Genomic DNA, 23,202 nt, shown 5'->3' on the forward strand with positions numbered 1-23,202 from the left:
TCGCCAACGGAGAAGAAGGATGGGCGGTTGGAAGCCAGAAGCATCTTGAAGGGCCCCCGTCGTCCAAACCCAGCCTGTTTCCTTGGCTACAGATCTTCCAGGTCCAAGCCAGAATGCTTTTCCCACAGCCCCAACTCTACATCCGTCTTGGCTGCCCAGCCATGAGAGTGAGCAACCCATGTGTTTTGCTATCAGCCTGGAGGCCTCACTCTCTTAAAAAGGGGAGACGCACAAAAGCATGCACGTGCGCACACACTAAGTGGTTCGGATCTTGCTCCAGCTACGATCTTCAGCTCCATGTCTCAACTTCTGTGGCATGGGTCTCTTTTTCTGGCTGGGCTGCCCCGCGTTTGATCCAAGCCGAGTCCTCTCTTCTCCTCCCCACCCCTCAAATCCAGGACAATCCGCACGGCGGTTTTGATTTATTCCTCGCCATCTGCGTGTGCAGTGTGTGAGTGGCTTTTTTTTAAATCGGAGAGATTATACAGGGGAGAGCGAGCACGCCGACTCTGTGTGTGTGTTCTCCCCAGTTAATGTTTCCTGTGCGGTTCGCTCGGCTCTGCCTACAGGTATGTTTATTTCACTACTCTAGCAAAACCGGCAGACTTTTTAATGGAACTGTTGATATTTTCTCTGGCTGAACGTCCTGGAGAGGAGAGAGCGAGAGAGAAAGAAGCAGTGCGCGGCCTTCTCCCCATTTGTGGCTTGAATGCTACAGGTCTCCATTGCCACACCGGAGATTTCCATTGTAATTGGCAGCTTTCTTCCCCTTTTTACAAGAGGGGTCCATAAATAAGCATAAGGATTAGGGGCAGCCCATGGTAATTTAGGAGGGTTTGGGCACGTAGCCAGGAAGACAACGTGCAGTTTCCCCCAAAACTTCTACCGCCTAGTAGATGGCCTCCTATACAGGGGCCATGGAACACACGGATGAAAACGACTTCACAAAAGGACTCGAGGTCCCAAGAGACTCTTGAGCGCCAGCACATCCCTAAGTCAACCAGCACAAAACGGTTCTGTTGGAAGAAAAACGCCAAGACTCATCTGACCCAGCCGGGAATCATAGCTAAAGACGGCCATGGAAGAGCTTTTTCGACATAAGTCCACCCACATCACTCTTCTAACCTAGGGCTTAAAAAAAAGTTACTGTAGTAAGGCAAGCTTGTTCCCAGCTGGATTACCATCATTGTGCTTGACGTGGGGCTGCCAATGGAAAGTGTCAGGAAATTTCAGCGATTCCAAAACACATCGGCCGGAGTGCTGGCTGGGGCGGATCACAAAGATCACATAACCCGCTGTTATAACAGCTTCATTGGCTGCCAATCTGTTTCCGGGTACCATTCAAAGCACTGCTTTTAACCTACAAAGCCCTAAAATGGTCAGGGTCCAAGAGATCTCAAAGACCCCTGCCTCCCATTATGAGCCAGCTCCAGTGCTAAGATCATCAGGAGAGGCCGTTCTCTCAGTCCCACCACTTTCAGAGGTGCATCTGATGGGGACACGGGAGAGGAGGGCCTTCTCTATGGCTGCTCCCAGAGACTGTGGAACTCACTCCCACTGGAGGCCAGCCTGGCCCTGTCCTTACTGTCCTTCCAAAAGCAGGCGTTTCTCTTCAGGCAAGCCTTCCCTCAATAACCAGCTACCTGTGTGTGAACTTTAGACACATTTTTATGCATTACTGCTCTGACTGGGTCTTTAGTATTACCTGTGTTTACCACCCCTCAGTGGTATTTGTTCCTTTTTAATATGTGCCTACCTTGTTTTGGCTTTAAACATTGTCTTTTAATGATGTGCGCTCATTATTCTTAGCTTTAAACATTGTCTTTTAGTAAGTCAAGCCACTTTTGTACACTCATGGGTCTTTAAATATTGTCTGTCAATGATGTAAGCCACTTAGGGACCTTTTAAAGGAGAAAGGCAGAATACTTTTTTTAAAAAAATAAGTAAGTATAAATAATAACACACAGCCTCGCCAAGGAGCCTTGCAAAACCAGCCTCTCAAAAAGATATTTTACTCTGCGTTAAGCTGCCATGGATTCCTGCCTACTTCATGAGAGGTCCCCGGTAGGCAGTCATGCACATTGAAGTGGGTGGGTGCAGTGGGAGGGTGAAAGACAGGCAGCCATACAAAAGGTCGAGCGTGAGGATGGTCCTAACAGTGACCTTTCTGTTATGTCATCTTTATTTGCAGTGGCTTTCTCCATCCTAAATGCTGACAACTCTACACCAGCCTCGAGGTCCGTTGCTTTCGAACATACAGTGGTTAAGTCCTGAGGCCACGGCCAGAGGTCTGGGCAGGGGCTGACCTCTACGAAAGCTACAAGGAAAGCATGGTCACTGCTCTCAGATGTGCCGATCCGACACGGCTCCAGCTTTTCATCATGAAAAAGCCAGGGACGCAGCATGACTTGCTATGGCAGGCTGGGGTTCGGGAGCAAGGAGCCACAGAACAGGCGATTCTTCCGCTCAATCCAGAGAAGATCTTGTTCCTCCTTGGTTCCCCCCATGACAGTCCGGTTCTCCTGGGGTTCAAGAGAGCCCAGTGACCTTTCATGGCCGTGCTAACTGTGCTTGGGATTTGACAAGTTCCTATGTCAACGCCAGTCCCAGAGAGTCATTTTAAGGTCATCTGGGGATGAGATCAGCAAAAGACAGGCAATCATCCTTTCCAAAGTATCATGGACCATCTTGGTCTATAGGTACACACACAGTGAGTGTGGGATTTAATTTCGAGGCAGGAAAAACCCATAACAGTAAGAATGCAAAAAAACAAAACAAAAAAAAACTACGGATCGTGAGAATTGCAGAGAGATTTGTTCTCACACAAGCAAAAAAATCTGGGAGGGAGATGCAGGTTGCAATAGACCTATTAACAGGCATCACCTGTTCGGTGGTTGTGGCACATCCCTTAAGTTTTGGGGTACACACAACCTGATAGGTCACAACCAAACAGTTCTTAGGGACGAGCTTGCTGAACGTTCTCACCCCGCAGCTGGCAGTGCCACGTAGGCATGCGCGAGGCGCCCGCCTTGCTGCAAGAATCAAGCACTCCAAGGAGCCGCCTCCATGCACAGCGCAACCCCTTGACTTTGGTGCCCTACGGGGCACCCACAGCTTCCGCCTTTGAGCGCCGCCACCTCGCCCTCAACCTCTGCTCGGACTGAGGCACTGGGCCCACTCTGCCCAACGCCAGGGCCGGTCCTGCTCAGCCCAGAGACAGGCTTTCTCAGGGCCCTTCTGAGACTCGTTCGCCGGTTCCTTTCTTTCCAGGAAGCGATCGAATCATCTGACAAGCCACGACATTTGCACAGGTGGCACCCCTGACATTTCGAAGCACGGAGAGGACCGGAGGCTTGGGACGCTGCCCTTACCGTTGAGTACCGGCCCGTCTTTCCCCTGAAGAGACCCGTGTGGTTTTGGCGGTTTCCAGTTCACAGAGCCAGACGGGGATCTGCTTCGGCCGCACAGCCGTGCGAGTCATCCACAAGGACGTAACTGCCCGCCGCCATCCGCCACCGCGCTTCCACACTCTGCCAGGAAAGGGTTTGGCCGCGGTGCCTGCCAGCCTGTGGCCACAACGGATGCTCTCCGGTTTACGAGGCTGGATTCCTGCCTGTCTGGAACGCCAGAGACCTCGCCACGAGCAACCGGGTGACTGGCTATGAAGATGCCGCAGCCTTCCGAGCCTTCTGCCCATCCGGTGGGAGGGAGCACTCTGCGCTTGCTCAGAGGCACTCGTTTTCCCACTCCTAGGCTCTCACCATGTTCCCAAATGCTCACGCCTACCTCTTCCAAGCCAGAGGAAGGATGATTCCACAGACCAGCAGTGCAAAAGCTGCGGACAGATAAGCCTCTCCTCTTGCTTGTCGCTTCGGAAGTGCAAAAACTCTGGACTCGGTCAGCCGTTGTTTCAAGGAGCTTATCTTTCTTTAACATGGCTTTCTAGACTCATCTCTCTAGTTCAAGTCCCGCTCAGCCCTTTCAAGAAGAACCCTGTCCACCCCATCAACCATCAAAACACAGTTTCTGGCTAGGGCATCTTAGGAGCGGTAGCGTAGCAAGGCGGCAGCCAACTCCGCCAGCCCAGGAGTCAAACGAAACCAAGATGCCGAGCTTCCCGTTTTAAAGCCGCACTCCTTTGAAAAGTCAAAGAGAGCCTTCCTCTCTTCCCCAAGTCCCAAATTAGTTTATAGCTTGGGTGGGGAGGAAAGGAAATCAAGTCCTTCAGCAGCTAACCCCGTCCCCCCCACAAACACACACACCTCCACACGCCATGGGCGTTAGCGTCTGGCAAGACCTGCATCAAGACCACCCACTACCAAAAAATAGCAAATTTACCCTTCATCTGGCACACAACTACAAAGCACACAATCCACATCTCCAAAATCCACATCTACTCTATCACCATGGCCCGCCCGTGGATTTAAGGGTCCACGCATCAACCCACATTCTCCAGCCTGCTTACAAAGGCAGGGAAAAAAAATTGCAGCACTAAAAGGCAAAATAAATGTAAAATGCCAAAACCGGGCAACATGGAACAGAGAGGTCTGATCTCGTTCAAAGTTGGGATGAAACAATGCACTTATCCGTTGGGAGTATTCTTTTGTTATCACTTATTCACCACATTTCCATCCCACCCTTTATCCCAAAACCTGCTAGCTTTTACTCCTTCCCTTTATGCTCACCACAATCCTAAGAGTTGCATACCATCTGTCTTTCCCCTGAAAAGAACCACGTCAACTGAAAGTGGCTGAGAAAGAGAGAGACCACCTAACATAGGGACTCCCAACCGTTGGGTCACCCAAGTGTCCTTGGGACACTGCAACTCCCAGAAGCCTTCACTCCCAGCTGTGCTACCTGGGGTTTCTGGGAGTTGCAGTCCAGTTTACCCAAGGCTGGGACACACTGGCCTACCAGCTCAAGGGTCACTTGAAGTTGGATCATGTCCTTCTAAGGCCAATGGTCTAACCACCACACCACACCACCAAAGACATCGGACCCATAATGGGAGTGGAGAGGAAAGTTATCTGAAGGAGAGACCCATTCTGGGGAAGGCTGGTTTGCGAAATGCATTCCCTAAGGATGATGGAACAAGGAGTTTTGAAGGAAAATTCAAGAAACGGGAGCACGGTTGACATACCGCCCCACAAGTGCCCCGCAAAACTCAAGAGTTCCAGGTTCAAGATTCGGGAGGGTTATCGCCTTCATGCCCAGTGGCTGTTTTATTTTTATTTTCCCCAGAAGATGACCAGAAATGGGGAAAAGCCACATGAGGCCCATCTAACCCAGTGTTCTGCTCACACAGCGGCCAATGGAGGACTCTGATCTCCATGACATAATCTCATCTCATGTTGCTGCCATTGCTTATTCTTGTGGCAGTGAGTTCCACAGTTTAACTCTGTGCCATGAGGAGGGCGGAAATCATCACTTATCTTCCACAATTCTCCTACTGCTCAGAGGGTGACCCACAACAGTTCTACTACTGCAACAGAAAAGAGCAAAACCCTACAGGCTGACCCACGGTGGCCCCATCACACAAGACTTTATACGCCCTTATCATAAACAGGAGAAAACCAAACCACAAAGAGGGACAAGGGAGAGAACTCTTGGCATTTTTGCAACCTCGCTTGCTGCCTGCGTGAGGCTTTTCTGGGCGGGGCTGACTGTCAATCTATTCAGCCCTAACCAATCATGCCTCTGAATCCAAAGAGAGTCCCGCCTCTCTGCTGAGTCTCCCTTTCCCTTCTCTTTAATCTATTGGAAGCAGACAGCTCGTTGGGTTGCTGTTGATCTGCTCACCACTGTAAGTAATGACATGTGTTTTTATTCTTCCTCCTATAAATGTCTCAGAGTGAGTTAGTGAGACTGTCGGACCCCGTCTAACTCAGTTATTCTATGATTCCCAGTGCTAGCCAATGACGAAGGGGTGGACCATCTGGGGATCTTGAAGCTATTCCCTTCTGTTAGTCTCTATACTTTCTGCTGGCATAGCAAAAAGGAATTTTACCAGAAATTCAAAACCCTGCAACAGATACAGTAATAGCAACTGTTAAATGCAAGTGCCAAAGTCGTACTCGGTTTGGGGAGTCCAGTGAAAGACTCCCCAACATTCAGATGACTCCGTTCTGATTGTGCTTTGCTATTCCATGCGATTAATGCAACATTTAAAACCATAATATTTTTTAAAAAAGATGGACCTGTATCCCATTTCTGCTTCCTTGCCCTTTTTTCTAAGCGAAGCAACCCCCAAAACATTTTCACGCTGGGGAGCGGCCCCGATCCCTTTCGGCTGGCGTGGCCTTGGTCCCTCCCTCGTGGGTCTCCCCGTTGAGCCACCGGCCTGCTTTGACTCGGAAGCCTGGCCGAACCACAGCACTCTGCGGCGTGGCGGCCAGCCACAGAGACACACACGCCTCCGGAGCACTTTCCATTCATGTTTTGCTTTGTCAGAGAAAATATAGCGCAACCCCACAGGCCAGAGACCAAGGAAAACACAGGCAGAGCTACCCGAGGCTCTCACAACAACCCAAAGGCTCTCCATGACGTCGCTTTTGTCGGCCAGAGGCATTAGCCGCACAGCCCTGCTTTCCCTCCGCTCCATCCTCAGGGTAGCCCAACGCTATTTAATGGCCCACCCACCTTTCGCCCCTCGCAGCTCCCCGTCAACCGCCTTCCACTGCAAGCCATTCAGGAGAGCTACATTTCACAGTGCGAGGGGCTCCCGGCGACAGTTCGAGGGAATCCTTCCTTTTAAAGCCAAGTCCCATGAAAACATGAGAGCTTAGAAGACAGCAGGTGAGCGCGCACACGCATGGACCCGTAGCATCAAACGTGACCAACCCTTTGCATTTTGCAGGAAATCTCAAAACAGCCCCGCAAGGTCTCGCTGGGTGCTTATTTGTCACCTCGGTCTCCAATGGCGCAAGGCAAGCCACACGGCTCTCCTTTCTCATACACAAATTATCCCCTTACGAGTGAGAATTCAGCATCAGCAACAATATCCATGCTAAATTCATGCTGGCTTAAGCTGGATTTAGAAGCTTGTTGGGCAGCCCTGAAGAAGAGGGAAACCTGGTTAATGCTAACCGTGGTTAGTATCTCTAGCAGATTTTTGGGAAATGTTACTTTTTTAAAAAGGGGGCGTCATTCCCATCCACCAGAAATGTCACATTTTCCAGACTCTTTTTCCAGATTCTCTTGCACCACACCCTGTCCCTTCCTTTCAGACATGCTCCTGAGCTCTGGAAATGTTCTATGAAAACCGCATAGGCTCACGGTTGCAATGGGGTTTGGAACGGGCCCTCACCACCATCACTTGACTATACTAGGAGCTCGTGTTGACCCCGTTTTCAACCCACGAACCAGAGATGGGGCCTTGAGTCATGGGCATCATCATCATCAAGTTGAACTTAAGTCATGCCTGTGACTCGGCTTGGTGGTTGTTGATTCGGGAATTGGGACCCAAGGCTCGGATTCAGGATTCCGGACTAAAGGCTCGGATTCAGGACCCAAGGCTCGGATTCGGGACCCAAAGCTCGAATTTGGGATTCGGGACCCAAGGCTCGGATTCAGGAGTCGGGACCCAAGGCTCGGATTCGAGATTTGGGACCCAAGGCTCGGATTCGGGAGTCTGGACCCAAGGCTCGAATTCAGGATTCGGGACCAAAGGCTTGGATTCGGGAGCTGTACCCAAAGACTTGTCAACATCCCTACCAGGAACCTGTTAGATTTTTCTGGTCCTTCCGTCCCCGGATTTAAACCAACCGAACTGAGCCTGAGGCAGCAATGATGTTATCTGCCTGCGAGCAGGAGACGTGCTTTGCCGCCGAGCTAAAGGCAGGGGTAGAACCGATCTCCCCCCATTTAAGGATCTCTCACAAACAGGCCCATAGCCCTTGCCATCCACCTTCTGATTCAAGCCCAGCAGCCGCTCACCCTGGCTTTATTGGAAAAAGGGAGCTTTCCCCCTTTGGCTTCAGGCTTCGACAGCATATCTTCTTTAAAGTTCATGAACTGCAGCGGTGGAAAAGCTCTTGCAAACCGGGCGGCGTTTGCAGGCGGCGGCCAAATGTGAAGCCGGAGGGAGGAACTGGGTTTTAAAATGCTTCCAACAAACCCCCCCTTCCTCCTCCTCCTCCCCTCCTCTCTGCGTTCCTTTTCAATCTTTTTCTTTCTTTTTTTTAATTGAAAAAGCCAAGCCATGTAGCTACCCCACCCTTGACTCCGGGCTGGAAAGGAGTGATTTAATATTGAGAACAGAAGTGGAGAACCACACGCAACACACTGGACATGAAGTTATGTCGATTCTCTCTCCGAGCCACAGCAGTTCAAGAGTCTGGCTCTGTTTTTCCCATCTAGAGAGAGGGCGGCCGGGCGGGGGGGGGGGGGAGAGAGAAAAACCACTCTGGCATTTGCAAACTTGTTCAGGGGATCAGGGGGCCAGGAAACTAAGCTCTCGGAGGAAAGACTGAAAGAGCTGAGCATGCTTAGCCAGGAGAAAAGACGACGGAGGAGAGAAATGTACGGCTTTTCTAATATTTGAAAGGCCGTCCTACAGAGGAGGGGGCAGGATCTGTTCTCCATCCTCTCAGGGCACAGGACACGTAAGAATGGGCTCAAGCGATAGGAAGCCAGAATATCGTGAAAAACATCCTAACTGTTGGAGCAGCATAACGATGGAACCAATTGCTTTGGCAGGCGGTGAGCGCTCCAACACTGGAGACCTTCAAGAGGAAATGTAGACATTCACCGGGCAGATGTGCCTTGACTATATCCCTGTATTGAGCAGGGAAGGGGGTTGGACTTGATGGCCTTAAGAGGCCCCTCCCAACCCCGTGAGTCTCTGATTCTATGCGATTCCTTCCTCTTAGTTCCTGAGCTCCTCCTCAAGACAGGAGAAGAAAGGCTTCTAGCAAAGTTAATGCCCATATCAGGTTTATTTTGGAATATAGATGGACCATTCATTCCCGACCCCTTCATAACAATCCTCTGCCCCCCCACCCCCCGCTTGGGCTGCAATAAGGTGGCACGACCATCAGACGCTGAAACGTTCCGCCATGTAGTCCGAACTTACACACACTAAGGGTCGCACCCTAGACTCGAAATAATAAACCACCCAGCCCGCTATCTGAACGGTCCCGGTTCAACTCAATTAGGGCGAGGTCCGGAATCCCAGCGGCACATCCAGATTCGGTTAATCGGCATATATATTCCCCCCAAGCGATCAAGCCTTACCTGGTAGGGAAATTATGTTAAGTTCAATAACATGTTTATCTACCTGTGTATCCCAGGGGGGGAAATGTAATGAATTTGAACAAGGTGCTTGTGCCCAACCTGTAGGGCACCGAGTTCAAATCCTACCAGGATCTTCATTCTTCAGTTTCGTACAGACCAGCATGGCTGCAAATTCTTCTCCGTATTTCAGAACGAACAGTGCGAGCCCCTCGCCTACGCATCGGGGGGGGGGGGGTTTGGATGGGAATTGTAGTCTTTGAAAAGTAACTTCCACAAGCTCTGCCCCAAAGATCTAGACCAGCTGGCCCGGGGATTCTGGGACCTGGAGTCTAACCCTCCTTTCGGGCAAATTCAATGACCCTCAACGAGGAGGCCCTTACAGGAAACCTTAAATGAAGAGATAAAGCACAAACCTTGTAATTATTAAACAGAAAAGGCTTCCCGGCAGGCAGGGGACCACAAACGGAGGGGGTGAGGGTGGGTGTTCCCCCCTCTTCTGCGAGCCTTGTCTGCAGGAAGAAGTTAATCATTGGCCTCACCTTCCACCTCCGTGGCGGGGTTCAAAAATATGTGGCCTTCGTGCGAGCAGACTTACTGATGAGCTTGTTGCTACTGAACCAAGGACAAGGAGGTTAGAGGTGTCAGTAAAAAGGTTTTAATTTTTTTTTCTTGCTTCTGGCAATCCATTCGGGGAGGCTGCAGACAAAAGAGCCCTAAACTTAGTTTCAGAAGCCCCTAAAGTGAGCTTTAACTTGTGCAGATCCGATCAGCCATGAGGGGCAAAGGCCCTAGACGCTGTCTTTCTCCTCTGCTAAGGGGGGGGGGGAATCTCCTATTTGGTATCACAGAAACTGGCCCATTAGAAAGCACCGAATAGGATATGTGTAAAAGGCCCAGAAAATGCTGATTTGCCTGAGCAAGACATGATTCCATTGGGCTCACTAGTGGGCAGACATTTTCATCTCTAGCCTAAACAGGTCTTTTGTAAAGCCAATGGATCCTAATTGTCCATCCAAGCTATAGTACACAAACAACAACAACACAGCCCCAAACCAAGCTAGGGCAAACAAAGAGGGCTTCTCCTTTCTCCATCATACAATCTCCTAAATTACATCCTCCTCCAAGCTAAACAACATAGCCTTGGAGAAACCTCTAAGAGGAGCGACAGCGATGGACCTGGTAGCTTTAACTAACAAACCCAGCAACGAGTAATAAGTGTGCAAATTACTACATGAAAAGTCAACCAAATGTCACAGGAATCTGCCCACTTCATTTTGGAAAAGGGGGACCATTTCACTGCCTCCAGTGAACACGCCAGAACCACTTCTGATCACATGCAAAAGAGCATGCCGTTGATTAGAGACTCCCCTGCTTTTATTCCGGGTTGCACCCAGCTCACAGGCAATGGGCAAAGCCAACTGAGCCCCAAAATAAAAAGTTAGCCTTTCATTAGCAGCGGTCTGCCACAGACGGCGGCATTGTTCCCACTGAGCAGGGAGAGCCGGCCCAACAGGATTTGGGCCAGGAATCCATCAGAGCCTCATAAAGCTACTGTTTTGGAGCGCAGTTACAGTAACCACCCTGTCAGTAATCTGGGGAAAAATCTAGGAGCAGTAACCCAAACCAGTAATTTTCCCAGCTCCGGTTCGGCAACTAGCCTAGCCTTTTCCAGCTACGGTAACTTCATCATGGCTGGAAGGATCCAGAGTTCTCGTCCAAAACAAGAGTAACTTTTCCAAACTCTGGAAAATATCCAGCACCATCAAAGCCCAATGCTTCTGTACACAATTTCACCTTCAGCTCTAAAATGGTGGATAAGGCCCCAAAATTGCCTTACACATCATCTTTCTTAGAATCATTGTAATGTCGGAGGAAGCCTTTTCTGTCCAAGAAATGGAATTTACAAGGGCAATAACATGATTATGACATGAAGACCCATCAGAAAACAAAGCCAGCTTGTATCCCACGGTTCGCCCAGAGGAACCTTACTTAGGCCCATCAAATTGACCTAGAGATGCATATTTATCTGGCTTATACTTATACGGTGCATCCTCTACTTATCCCCCACCCCTTCATGCATGCATACATGCGGGCACAGCTGCCCACATAACCAAGCAGCCAGACAAGCCACATAGCTGCGGGCGGACAACGTCTGATTATCATGCAAGATAACCATGCAAGATTTCTGTCCCTGTGCTCCAATTTCTACAGGCCATGCATCGGAAAAGGCCAAAAATTCCTGCTCGAAATAAAAGCAAACGTTTGGGCAGGTGGATGGGATTAGAGAGAGATTATCCTGAGCTCTCTTAAATCTTTTGGCTGGCCAAGTTTGGGGGCTGTTTCCCTGAACAATTTTGGTGGATCATGGATGCAGCTCCAACGCCACACCACCAACGGAACGTCACATCTCTCTCTGCTTGCTATGGAAAACGGACAGGAAGTTTCCCTTGGAGTAAAGAGCATCAAAGCACAAACGGATGTGTGTTGCCCTATAAAGAATCCCACCAAAAAGTCATGCGAACTAAGATGGTTCGTGTGCAAGTCTTCCAGGGCATCATTCGCCATAGGTAGGCAAAAGCACCGAACGATGCCTAGCCTTCAAAAACCAGAAATCCACTCTCTGGACCAAAAAAGAAAAAAAAATCAGAACCACCCACGCGTGGGAAAATGCCATACAGATAAGAGCACTCATAGAAGTAGATTTTTCCATTTCCTGGGCAGTCGCTCAAACCCTGACAGTAATTTTGGAGACTGGACACATAACAAGATTTTATAAAAGTATGGAAACACACAAGGCCGTTGGTTTCTAGACTTCCATTCAGAATATCATGGCCTATCTGGGTTTTTTCAACCATTGGTGGAGAAACATCATTGCAGCCAAAGATTTCAGAAGGAAAGAAAGAGAGAATTTTGGGGTATGTACTGTCAACACTTCAAGGTCTCGAATAAAGAGGTGATGTATCACATCAATCATCTGCTCGGGATAACCCCATCCCCTGGCATTCTAGAATTGCCACACCAGAGACAACCCGCTTCGATTCAGAGAGGCCGACGCCAAAATATCTTGTCCTCCTATTTAGATAGTTCTGTTCGGCGGGCGTATCCTGCCTGAACCACCTATGCACACAGATGGCTGGACAAAGAGCATGTTCAGTTTCCAAAATGAAAAACCCACAGACCGTATCACGGCCCCTGAGGAAGACCACCGTAGAAGAACCACTCTGTCTCTCGTCCAGCTTTGGGATCAAAAGACCAGCCTATGATTCTTTTTTTTTTTCCAAGAGAGTTCAAGTTCCCAGGAGCTGCCAAAACACAAGCAAGAAAGACACGGAGCTAAGCCGTCACCTGGAAAACACTCATGGCGACGTAGGGTCTGGGGTGCTTTTTTAAGGATCGACTCCCTGATTAGCTGAGCCCCAGAAAAACTGGCTAAAGGCCAAGATCTGTGAACTACAGCCCATTATGGGGCAGCCAAGCTCTGCCTGCCATTTTTACATCTGGACATCGACAGCATTGTGGGGGGCAAACACATGCCACCCATAACATCACCGTTTCAAGCCCCAGAGCCTCCAGTTACAAGAACCAGCTGTGCAGCCTCTTGAATTTAGTGCCATGGGGGGGGGCAATTTTAATCCAAACTTTAAGGAGCTCTCCGCGGTGCTGAATTACACCTCCTGCAACTTGTTTCAGCACCCAGGGAAGCTCCTTTTAAAACCCAGACTGAATTCACTCTCCATGCACCCTCAGGAGTCAGAAGCCTCACCACCATCAAGGAGCAGCCGTGTGAGGAGGAAACCGCTGGTCAAGTGGCCCATGAGCTTCCACCGATGGCTCGGTGTTACAGTTAGCATGTCCTTAAAAGCAGACCTTCCTAACTGGATAAAAGACCTCTAACTGTCCTCGGAGGAGAACGTCCCACTCTGCATTTTGCAGACTCCCTTGCTGTGCTTTGGTGGTTCCGCTTTAAACTTGAAGCAGGGTGTTGCGTGCATCACGGCAGTCAGGAACTCATTCTCCTCTGGCGCTCCGCTTAGGTCAAGAGCCGCTTCCCATAATCTGGTGCCCTTCGTGGATCTCTGCCAAGCTCTGGTTCCCAGCCTCCGGTCCACTGGCTCTTTGACTTACGATGCCAAATGGCCCCCTTCCACCCCAACAATGCCTTTACCCCATAAGCTTCCCTCCGACACACCCCGTAAGGCCCCTCTCGTCCCCAGATCTGGTGAAAAGGTTCACCAACCTCACCTACTGCACATTCTGAGCCCCTATCACAATGTGCTTCGCACGCCATGACATCACAGAAGCTCAGCCAACACAGAAGAATAGAGAGCGGTGAGCTCCCTTATGGGGGCAATATCAAAACTGCAATTGTACGGTCCCTTTTCAAATCCAGTCAAGGCTGCTATGCAGGCCCCTCGCCAATGGAACCAAAGCCATCTTTTGAGTTGGCTTCACAAGCAACCCTCCCTCTGTGGGCTACGGGAACTTGATTGTCCGGGTTAACAGGTACAGATGTTCCCTGATGCTATTACCACCCGGATCCAAAGGTCGACAACTTCCAAGCCGCAGACGGTATCTCTGGATAGAACGAATTTGAGGGGGAAACTGCAAGCAACAGTCAAGCTGTGCCATTCCCCATTTCCCATTATGTGTTGCAAATCATTCTGCAACACATAAAATCTGTCAGAAGCATTCTTTTGGATGCATGAGCACATGGGTGTTCATGTACGCATACCCTCAGTCCTTTCTCAAGAAGTTGCACAAGTCACCCTGATCCCCTGCAATCAGTCCCAAACGTCAATGGCAATTCAATGCATCGCCATGGCATCCCGGAGCGACTTCAACGCCCTTCCCGTGTCAATCCCTGGACCACCGTCTCATGCTGTGCCATCACTCCAGAATCCAGCTGGCACCATCCCGTCTCTTCTTCCAATAAAACCCCTCCTCCAATTAAAATGAAATCTACCTTTGGCCCTCCTGAAGCAGAGAGATTATCCAGAAATCAAAACGAACAGCTGCTTTTCCGGACAAACAACCCCCCCCCCGAATCTCCAAACAACAGGTGGGTTTTGGAGTTGTCGTTATCAACAACAACAAAAAAGCTCCTCCACATTCTGCGCTTCACTCTGCGGCCCTAACTGGAGATGGGCAGGAATTGCCAGTTTGGCAGTTCGTGCCAGTTCGTTTATTGGCCGAACAGCCATTCGGCGCTTCACAGCCCTGCCTCCTTACGCTAGCTCCCACCCAGAGGCAGTGCCCCGGCTTCCCTGCCCCACCTCCTCTGGGTGCTGACTCCAAGCAGGCGCCCGCCAGAGCAGGCAGAGCTTGAAGCACTCAACATTTATTTGGCCAACAAACGAATCGGCGCGAACCAACAAACCAAGAGTTCGTGCCCACCTCTAGTTCTCCTCTCCAAGCAAATCCAAGATTTAATCAATAGGATATCCTTTTCAGCCATCCATTCTTGCCCTGTTCTTTCCACCTGGCCCTTCTTAAGAAGACCATTGCCTAGAAGACACCCCTTTTCATTTTGCTTCAAATGCAACCCAACATCCCTTGCAAACCAATGCCACTGTTATTCCACTTTTCAAAATCCCACGTGCCAATCCAATGCGATGGCCACTCCAGCCACAGCAACAGGTTTTCCCTCCACTACTGCCTGCAAAAGACGGCGGAGAATAATATAGAAGTCCAGGTGAACCACACCAGGCCATACAGTTGTCAACACTGTCCAGACCTAGCCATCACAGAGGACGGGGAGGGTAAGAGGATGTGCAAACGGAGACAGCAGCCAAAAATTCAGGAGGAGGCCGAGACTTGGAAGGGCAGCCAGGAAGAAATCAGAAGGAAGCTGAGACTCGGAAGGGCAGCCAGGAAGAAATTCGAGAAGACCATCAGGTGCACGGATGCGGAGATAAGAGACCAAGATCATCTACGCTCTTGTATTCCCGATCACCCTGTATGGGATGGGAAAGCTGGACATTAAAGAAAGCTGGCAGAATAAATTTCTAATGAAATGCATTGTTTGAAATACGAGGCCAGAGGAAAGCTTTGCAGCTTACCCTGGATCACCAGCAAGACCAAGAAGTGGGTCTTAGATCAAATCAAGACTGAACCCTCTTCTGGAGGGATAAAAGGTTGAACATGAGGCTGTCTTCCTTTGAGCACAACATGAGAAGGCAGGATTCTCTGGCAAAAGACAATAACGATGGGAAAGGTGGAAGGCGGCAGGAAAAGAGGAAGACCAAAGATGGGACGGACCGACTCGCTCAAGGAAACCACCGGCTTGAGCTTACAAGAGCTGAGCAGGGTCACTGAAGACAAGACATTTTGGAGATGGCTCATAAGGTTGCCATAGGTCAGGGGCAACATGATGGCACGTAGCAACAAAGGGGAAATGCAGGCCATCTGGAGACCCACCATGGGTCTACTTGAGCTGCATGCACGGTTTGGAGATCTCCTCCCCCCTTTTAAAAACTGGGAATTTCAAAGCGAACGGCTCAAGCGCTGAAAACCCACCAGAGGGAAGCTGATTAAAGCAGCTCCCTGCATATATTTATTTCTCCTTTTGCTGTAATGAAACCTCATCTTAGTACGGCGTTTGGCACCCGGGGGGGGGGGGAGGTTGGTGTTGGCTTCGCTTGGCTTTTCGCCTCCGATTCCAGCCCTATACAGAATGGATTCTGCCTGGGAGAAACAAAATAAATAGAAATGAACAGAAGAAGGCGGGCGGGCGGAGGGGGGGGAAGAGAGTGCAAAAGAAACTTTCCCATGAAACTATTTTATTTTCTTAAAGAACAGGATACACCTGCGGGTCTCAACACTCAAGGGTTGGGTCTGAGTTCCGATTCATGGGTTGATGGATCCCTCTGCTGGCCAGGGCCGGAACTGCGGCATGGACTCCCCCTCCTCCCCCCCCCCCACTTTGGGGGGGAAGAGAGAGCCTTTTAACAAGCAACCAGGGAATGAGAGAAAGGGAGCCAACTTTTATACAACGGGAAAGGAAGTCCAACTGTCTTCAGGCTTAATGAAGGGGAAGAGATAGTCCAGCGGCACAAGGCCATAAGGCAGAATTGGATCAAAAAAAGGAGTGCAGAGTACAGTATATTTATTTTGCAAAAATATATATATAACAATAACAAGCACGGGACGAACATGTTGGTGCAAAGACTTCCAGAGGTTGGAATATGGCATGTTTTGGACTCCAAGTTCCAGGATCTGCCCCCCCCCCCAAGGCAGGAACATCTTCGAGCTCTGGAAAGATCACCTCCCCCTGATTTCAGAAGGAAGGGCAGGGGATTGTGTGTTCGGATCGCCTCTTGACCCAGGACGGCTCTCCACCCATTTCACATTTCCAAAAGGGAAGCAGCAGAAAACCGGAGCAAAGCAGAGATCAGACGGGCCGGCCCAGAAAAGGGGGCTATTTCTAACACAAGCCTGCAAAGTTTTATTTTTTTTTACTGGGGGATGGAAATAAAAGAAAGGGAAAAAGTGTTTTTTTTTTGGGGGGGGGGTGGAATTTTCCCCAGACATGGACTTATAAAATACAGGGAGGGAGGGGGAAAAAAAATAACACAGCTTATCCTCACTGTTCTCTTTGATTTCCTGCCCACCACATGCCAAAGCTCAGAAGCGCCGGCCAGCAGCAATCGCGGAGAAAAGAGCGCCAGCAACACACGATCCGCCTCCCGATCCCTCTCGAGGAAACCTTTGGAGGAGCAGGCCTTGGAGCGAGCAAACGGGCTCCTGGATCTCGGCCACGCACAGACTGTCCTGCACGCCGCTCCAAAAGGGCGCCCTCCCAACATCTTCAACTACAACTCCCATCAGCCCCAGCCAGAATGCTGGACGACGACACACCCAGAGGGCAGGGGGCGCGGGTTGTAGAAAGAAATCACCGCATGGATGTCTAGCGCTCATCTCTCAATCTCAGGACGCTGGTTTCCAAAGTGTGCTGGAAATCAGAGCCGGCAACGGTGGGGCAGTGGTTAGAGCAGTATGGGAATTGGCCTACTCTGCAGGGATAGCGTGAGTCAGAAACAGTCAGTTCCATAGATTCCTTTGGAAGGCCAACTTACCCAAAGCTTGTGACAGAACACAGAGCCCGCAAATCTCTCCGTTTTTTTTCTTCTCGGCTCGGAATGTCTCCCCCCTGCCCAGCCAACTAAAAACAATCATCACCCACATACTGTTAAACAGACCGGCACATTGCCGATTAAAATTTGGGGTGCTCTCTCGGTGACATGGCTTCTCAAGTTGGCACAGGTCTCTCTACAAACACACACACCCATTTATCAAAGCACACCCTTCAGTCTCCCTCGGAGAGTCACTGCCATGGGGCTCCCCCCTTCTCAAAAAAGAGCGAGACAAAAGGGGGGAAAAGCGGGGGTCCACAAAAGTATTAATAGAAATGTCCATCCACAGGACCAAACTGCTGCTCGCCACTAGGCATTTGCCAGAAAAGGGAAAGCGAGATCTGTGCAGAATTTAATAGGATCAGAAAGGAAAAAAAATCCCTGCAAATATTCCACTCCAATTCGGGCAAGCCCCCCGGGGATGTTTAAACTTGAAGGGGGTGGGGAGGGGGGGAATCCCGCTTAAAGAAAGTGACTCCGAGTGCCAGCTGACAGGTTTGGAGGATATTCAAGCCTCACATTCACGTTGAAAAGGGTTGATCAATCACAGGGAAGAGGAGCAAATGGGTTGCAATCCTCAAGAGGGTGCAAATCTGTCCATCCGGGTCGTGCCTACAACTCCCCGCCTAAATATTTGGGAGAAATGCTGAAGACCACCATGGAAACCTCCGTTCGACCAGCAACCAAGGGAGAGGAACAGACCGTCAAAGAAGCGAGCTTGGAACAGCGGAGTGGCTTGACTACAATGCCCAGAATCCTCCAGCCATGGGTGTTGTTGCCGACAAGCATGGTTTTCCAAGGTCTGGTGAAAAGCAACAGCCAGCCTGGAGGGGGCTGAGAAAGACGGTTGGGCAAGAGGCCAAACCCTCCACCTACCCATCAGACGCTCCCAGGGACTTGGCCGGAGGGGCGGATTCGTCCATTCTGGGCTAATAGCCGTTGGCAAGCCCCGGGGCTGCAGCACCGGCCACCACCGCAACCCTTCCCCCTCGGAGGAAGGCAAGCGGCTGGACAAGGGGGCTGCCGTTTGGGAAGGGGGGAGAAGCCAGATGGCCCCTGCCTACATTGTCCATCCCCCAAAACGCCACTTTACTCATTGCAGGCTACAAAAGGGGTACCCCGTCTTCCTCATCGAGGAAGGCAGGTGAGCCCGGTTTCCTGAAGGATACGTGCTCAAGGATCTTAAAGAGTGGGTTCCATCCTCAGGGGATAAACGGGGGAAGATGCTACAGAAACGCAGAGCGGAGAGACACCGGGAGCAAAACCGGGCAAAGCTTGATACGGTCTGGTGGGTTTTTTTATAAAAACAACAACACTACAACTCCCATAATCCCCCAACCGATCAACTAGGGGATTGTGGGCATTGTAGTACACACACACACACAGAGAGACAGCGTTTCCAAGGTCCTTGACACAAGATTCCAAACCGAGAAAGGGAACGTGGGTGGGCCACCCCGATAGAATCCAGCAGCCAACCTGGCTGGGGATTCTGGGAATTGTAGTCCAACAGAGACCTTCTCCAGGTCCCGACAAGGACACATTCATGTCCGGTTGTAGGGACCCAGCGAGCGGTGTTCCATCGGGGTGACATTCTCTTCTCCGTGTTCCTCTGTGTGTGTGTGTGTGTGTTGTGCCTGCTAGACCTTAAATGCAAAACTAAAGAGTTTGGAGCCAAAAGTTTTTCCTCCAGGCATTTCTAGATCTGGCCGGAATTTCTGCCAGAAACTCGCCCGTAAAACAGCCCAGGAGACTGGGAATCCGAGGCGGGGTGCCTGATGGCCCCAATCCCACATCAAGCGGCTGCGTGAGGGAGAGAGAGAGAGAGAAAGGCAGGCAGCCAAAAAGCCCTGGATTCAGCTGCAGAAGAAACCTGGAAGGTGCGTCTGACCGGGGGGGGGGGGGGGGGGGAGGCGGGGAGGGTGTCCTAAAAAGGTGCATTAAAAAAAGAGAAAGAAACAAACTTTGGCTCCGAAGCAGAAGATCCATCCCAGCCTAAATTTGCACTACAACACCCAGAATCCTCTGGCAGTGCAACGTACAGTATAGAAATGCTTGGAAAGTTACTTTTTTCTCTCTCTCCTTTTTTTGGGACGAGAGACTTTCTGAGCAGCGCCCCCACCCTGATGCCCACTGGATGCGAGGACGGGGGGGGGGGGTTAAAAGAGGTTTGGTGGTGAAGGATGGGGGGGAGCAAATGCCACCTGCACAGGGGAGAAGGGGGGGGGAAGAGAAGTGGTACCCGCAGGGATGGGTGACAGGGCTGAACACCCATTATCTTTTTTTGGGGGGGGGTTGCCTTGAACTCTAGCTCTCTGCTTGAGGGAGATGAAGGGGGTGGGAGCCCCAAAAATAAGGAAGGCTTCTAAACTCTGGGTTGGGGGGGGACGATTTTTTTTTCAGGGAGGACTGGGAGGGTATTGAGCTGGGGAGGGGAGGGTCACCTGCCAATTACCTTGGAAGTGGGGGGGGCAGGGGATGCCCAGGGTAGAAAAGTGGGGGGGGGGGGAGGAACATCAGCCACAGGTACAACGTAAGAATTAGAGCCGGCGACCGGGGGGGGGGGGGGGAGGAGAGAACCCAGGCTAGAGACCCCACGGATGGGCGCAAAGCGGGGCAGGAATGACAGGTTGCGCGGTTAGGGGGGCTGCGGGGCAGAGGGCAGAGTGGTGGGGGGGTGGGATCCTGGGTCCTCCCCGACCGGCTCGACTCTTTTCGCCTCCCACTTCGGGCAAGCGGGACTAGCGATCCCGAGAGCGCGCTGCCCCACCCGCGCATCCCGATCCTAAACCTTTCCTGTCCCCCCCACAGTCTTTCTTTCTCCCACCCCCCCCAGTCCTGGTTTCCAAGCCGGTGGTCCCGGGTGGGTGGGTGCGTGGGGGGGCGCTCGCCCCGCGATCCAAGGCTTAGGATCGCGAGGGAGGGCGCGCGCAGGTGGCCAGGGCGATCCCGGAGCGGGCAAGGACGACTTACTTACCCGAAGTAGGCAGCGGCCGGGGCCGGGGCGGAGGCGGCCAGCAGGGCTAGGAGGAAGAGGAGGGCGGAGGAAGCGGCGGCCGAGGAGACGCAGAGCCCGCGCAGCGCCGGGTGTCCATCCAGCATTTTGCTGCCGCCGCGCCGCGCGGGCTGACCATCGCGTTGCTCCTTCCCCAGCGGAGCCCGATCTGCGCCCGGCGGGGGACGAGGCGGGCCTTTTATAGGCAGGGAGGGGGCGGGGCCCGGGGGCGGGGGCGGGGCCTGGGGCGGGGCGCCCGGAGAGGCCAAGGAATGGGAGGGCGGGGCCGGGGGCGGGGCTGGAGGAGCCGCTCTCTCGCCCCTCCCTCCCTGGCTGGCTGGCTGGGGAAAGGGAACCGGGGAGGGAAAAAGCGATCGGTGTCAAGGGGGGACCCCAAAAAAGCCGGTGGAAAGGGGAAGGGGGGGAAGCCCAGGAGCCTCTTGCACAGATCTGGGGGGGCGCCCCTCCTTCTGGGACTACAGATCCCAGCATCCCCCCCAGCCAGCAAGAAGGGAAGGGAAACACACCCCTCCCCCCCCCAAAAAAAAGAAGACAGGACCTTACCTGGGCGCCAGGTGGGAAAGGCGGCCGGCTTTCTGTGCTGGCCCAGCCTGGAGAAGGCAGGAATTCCCCCTGGAAGAGACCAGAAAGGTGGAAGGCAGCAGGAAAAGAGGAAGACCAAACACGAGATGGACTCGCTCTGTAAAGGAAGCCAAGGGCCCTGGGTTTGCAAGACCGGAGCAGGGCAGGAGAGGTTGGGGATGGTGTGTTGATTCATAGGGTCGGGGGCCACCTTGGTGGCTCCTGACAGTCAGACCTGGAGGAATAGACCTGCCATCGTGCAGGTAAGGAGGTTCCCCAATGGAGCTGGAGGAAGAGAGCTGCCATAGATGGGCAAAGGGGCCGGGCCGTGGAAGGGGCTCCCTCCCCTCGACTGGTGCTGTTTGGTTGGCCCTGTTTGGGGTCCTTCGGATTTCCGGATTCCTGCACTGCTAGGGGTTGGGCTTGATGGCCTCGGGGTGCCCTTCCAAGTTGACGGTTCTAAAACACCGGCTAGAAGGGTCTGGGGGAGGAAGGGAATCAGAGAAGCCTTCGATGCTCCGTAGGTTTCCAGACCCAGTGTGGTGTGTGCAGGTGTCGAGTGTTGGAGACCTGAGTTCAAATCCCAGTTCAGCCATGCAAGTCAACAGGGTGGCCTCTGGCCAGCCACAGCTTCTCAGCCTGACCTACCTCACAGGACAGGAGGGGAGAGGAAGCCATAGGGAACGCCGCCATGCACACCACCTCGAGCTCCCTGGAGGAAAAGGCAGCGCATCAGTGCAACTCATGCACAAGAGAGAGGCAGTGCGGAGCAGTGGATAGAGTGAAGGACTCTGGAGACCCATGCTTGGCCACAGAAAATCACCAGAGGGGTGGCATCAGAAAAAAACCCTCCTTGGAACATCTGTTAGTGTCTGCCATAAGTTGGAATGGGCATGATCCCTGTCTTGAGCAAGGAGGTTGGACTAGATGGCCTTAGAGGTCCCCTTCCAACTCCATGATTCTATGATTCTGTGACAGCAACCACAGGCTTCCTCCCACTTTCCTAATGGCCCATCTTCCACTGCTTCACCAAACTACAAAGCCCAGGCTGCCTGAGCGTGGAGGACAGTTATTGTGGCACACTCTGTTTGCGCCGGTGCAGTGCAGATACACCCGAAGGATTGCTCTCGCATACCTGACATGTTTTCACAGACAGTCCATGAGCGGGTGAAGAATTGGCCCTTTCTGGCTGGTCGATTTCACCCAGGCTGATCCTCCTTCCTTGGGGACGGAGTCATTGTTGAGCTGACGCAATTAATTTCCGTGCGGCTCTCCCGAGATTGTGGCCGCCAGCCTGCTTACGCCAGCCCACCTGGGGGGCAGAGGAATCACCTGCGTCGGGCGTCACACCGCTGTGGCCTTCTTGCCACATTGAACCAAAGGCTCGGCCGTCCACAACCTGCGTCCTTCACCCCACCCCGAAACCTGGCCCTGGGTTCAGCCACCAACAAATTGAGCAAAAGGACACCATGCAGTTTATGGATGTAATTTGGAGACACACTGGTGTTTTTTTTTTGGGGAGGGGGGGTTAGTTCCAGTTCGCAGAATTACCCGTGGCCAGGCGGGCCGGGGAAAATCTGAAAGTTATTGTGCAAAAAAAAAAAAGGAACTTTTCTAAAGGGCGAGATGCCAGCGGCTGATCTACGGCCCTTTGATATGAATCATTGTTTTTGCGCTCGAAATTGAATGGGCTGGTATTTCAGGAATCCTTTCCCGCTGCTCCAAAGACGAACTTCATGGCGAGGACAAAATTATCCCCTCCCGATCTGAATCTCATTAATTCGGGGGGCCCGAAAGATATTTGCAGAAGGAATCCCTCGGGCTGCTGTGGAATGTGGTAATAAGCTCACTGATGCTGCCTGGAGATGCGGGAGGTACTGAGTCCGGCCGGGCGTGGAGTCTACTCAACATGTCACAAGTTTCCAGTCCTCATCAGTAGTGGCGGCATTCAGGCAGGGACCGCATGAATGGAACGATAAAACAAAACTCGAAGCACATGTGGTGGACAGCTCGGCATGAGTGCTACTGGCCTGGGCCTGTATTTGGGTGTGATCTTGTTTTAAATGTAGGTTTAAAAAGAATTAAGCACTTAAAAGTGTACCTAGTGAGCTTGGGAGTCCTTTTGGATCAGAAAAAAGTTCAGTTTCAGAAGAATTCAGGCAGGGTGAAATCAGATGCTCATAGGGACAATTATTCTCTCATACACCTCTCGTATATCTCAGATCCTCCCACGACCACAACTATTCTTGGTTGTCCAGAATG

At 51.7% G+C, this 23,202-nt stretch overlaps 2 protein-coding genes across 2 annotated transcripts in view; both read right to left on the reverse strand.

Moving 5' to 3' along the window:
• The window catches only part of LOC144583756 (uncharacterized), a 380,160-nt gene extending 361,713 nt beyond the window's left edge, over positions 1 to 18,447 (reverse strand). The window contains exon 1 of the mRNA XM_078378403.1: positions 1,757 to 18,447. The gene's annotated coding sequence lies outside the window, so the exon portion shown is untranslated. The remainder of the gene's footprint in view (positions 1 to 1,756) is intronic.
• The window catches only part of WNT9A (Wnt family member 9A), a 54,957-nt gene extending 34,429 nt beyond the window's left edge, over positions 1 to 20,528 (reverse strand). The window contains exon 1 of the mRNA XM_020804930.3: positions 20,341 to 20,528. Within this exon, the coding sequence (XP_020660589.2) occupies positions 20,341 to 20,465 (125 nt within the window). The 5' untranslated portion in view covers positions 20,466 to 20,528. The remainder of the gene's footprint in view (positions 1 to 20,340) is intronic.
• Between the last annotated feature and the right edge of the window lie 2,674 nt (positions 20,529 to 23,202).

The sequence above is a fragment of the Pogona vitticeps genome, chromosome 6 (genome assembly GCF_051106095.1).
Source record: "Pogona vitticeps strain Pit_001003342236 chromosome 6, PviZW2.1, whole genome shotgun sequence".
Lineage (NCBI taxonomy): Eukaryota > Metazoa > Chordata > Lepidosauria > Squamata > Agamidae > Pogona > Pogona vitticeps.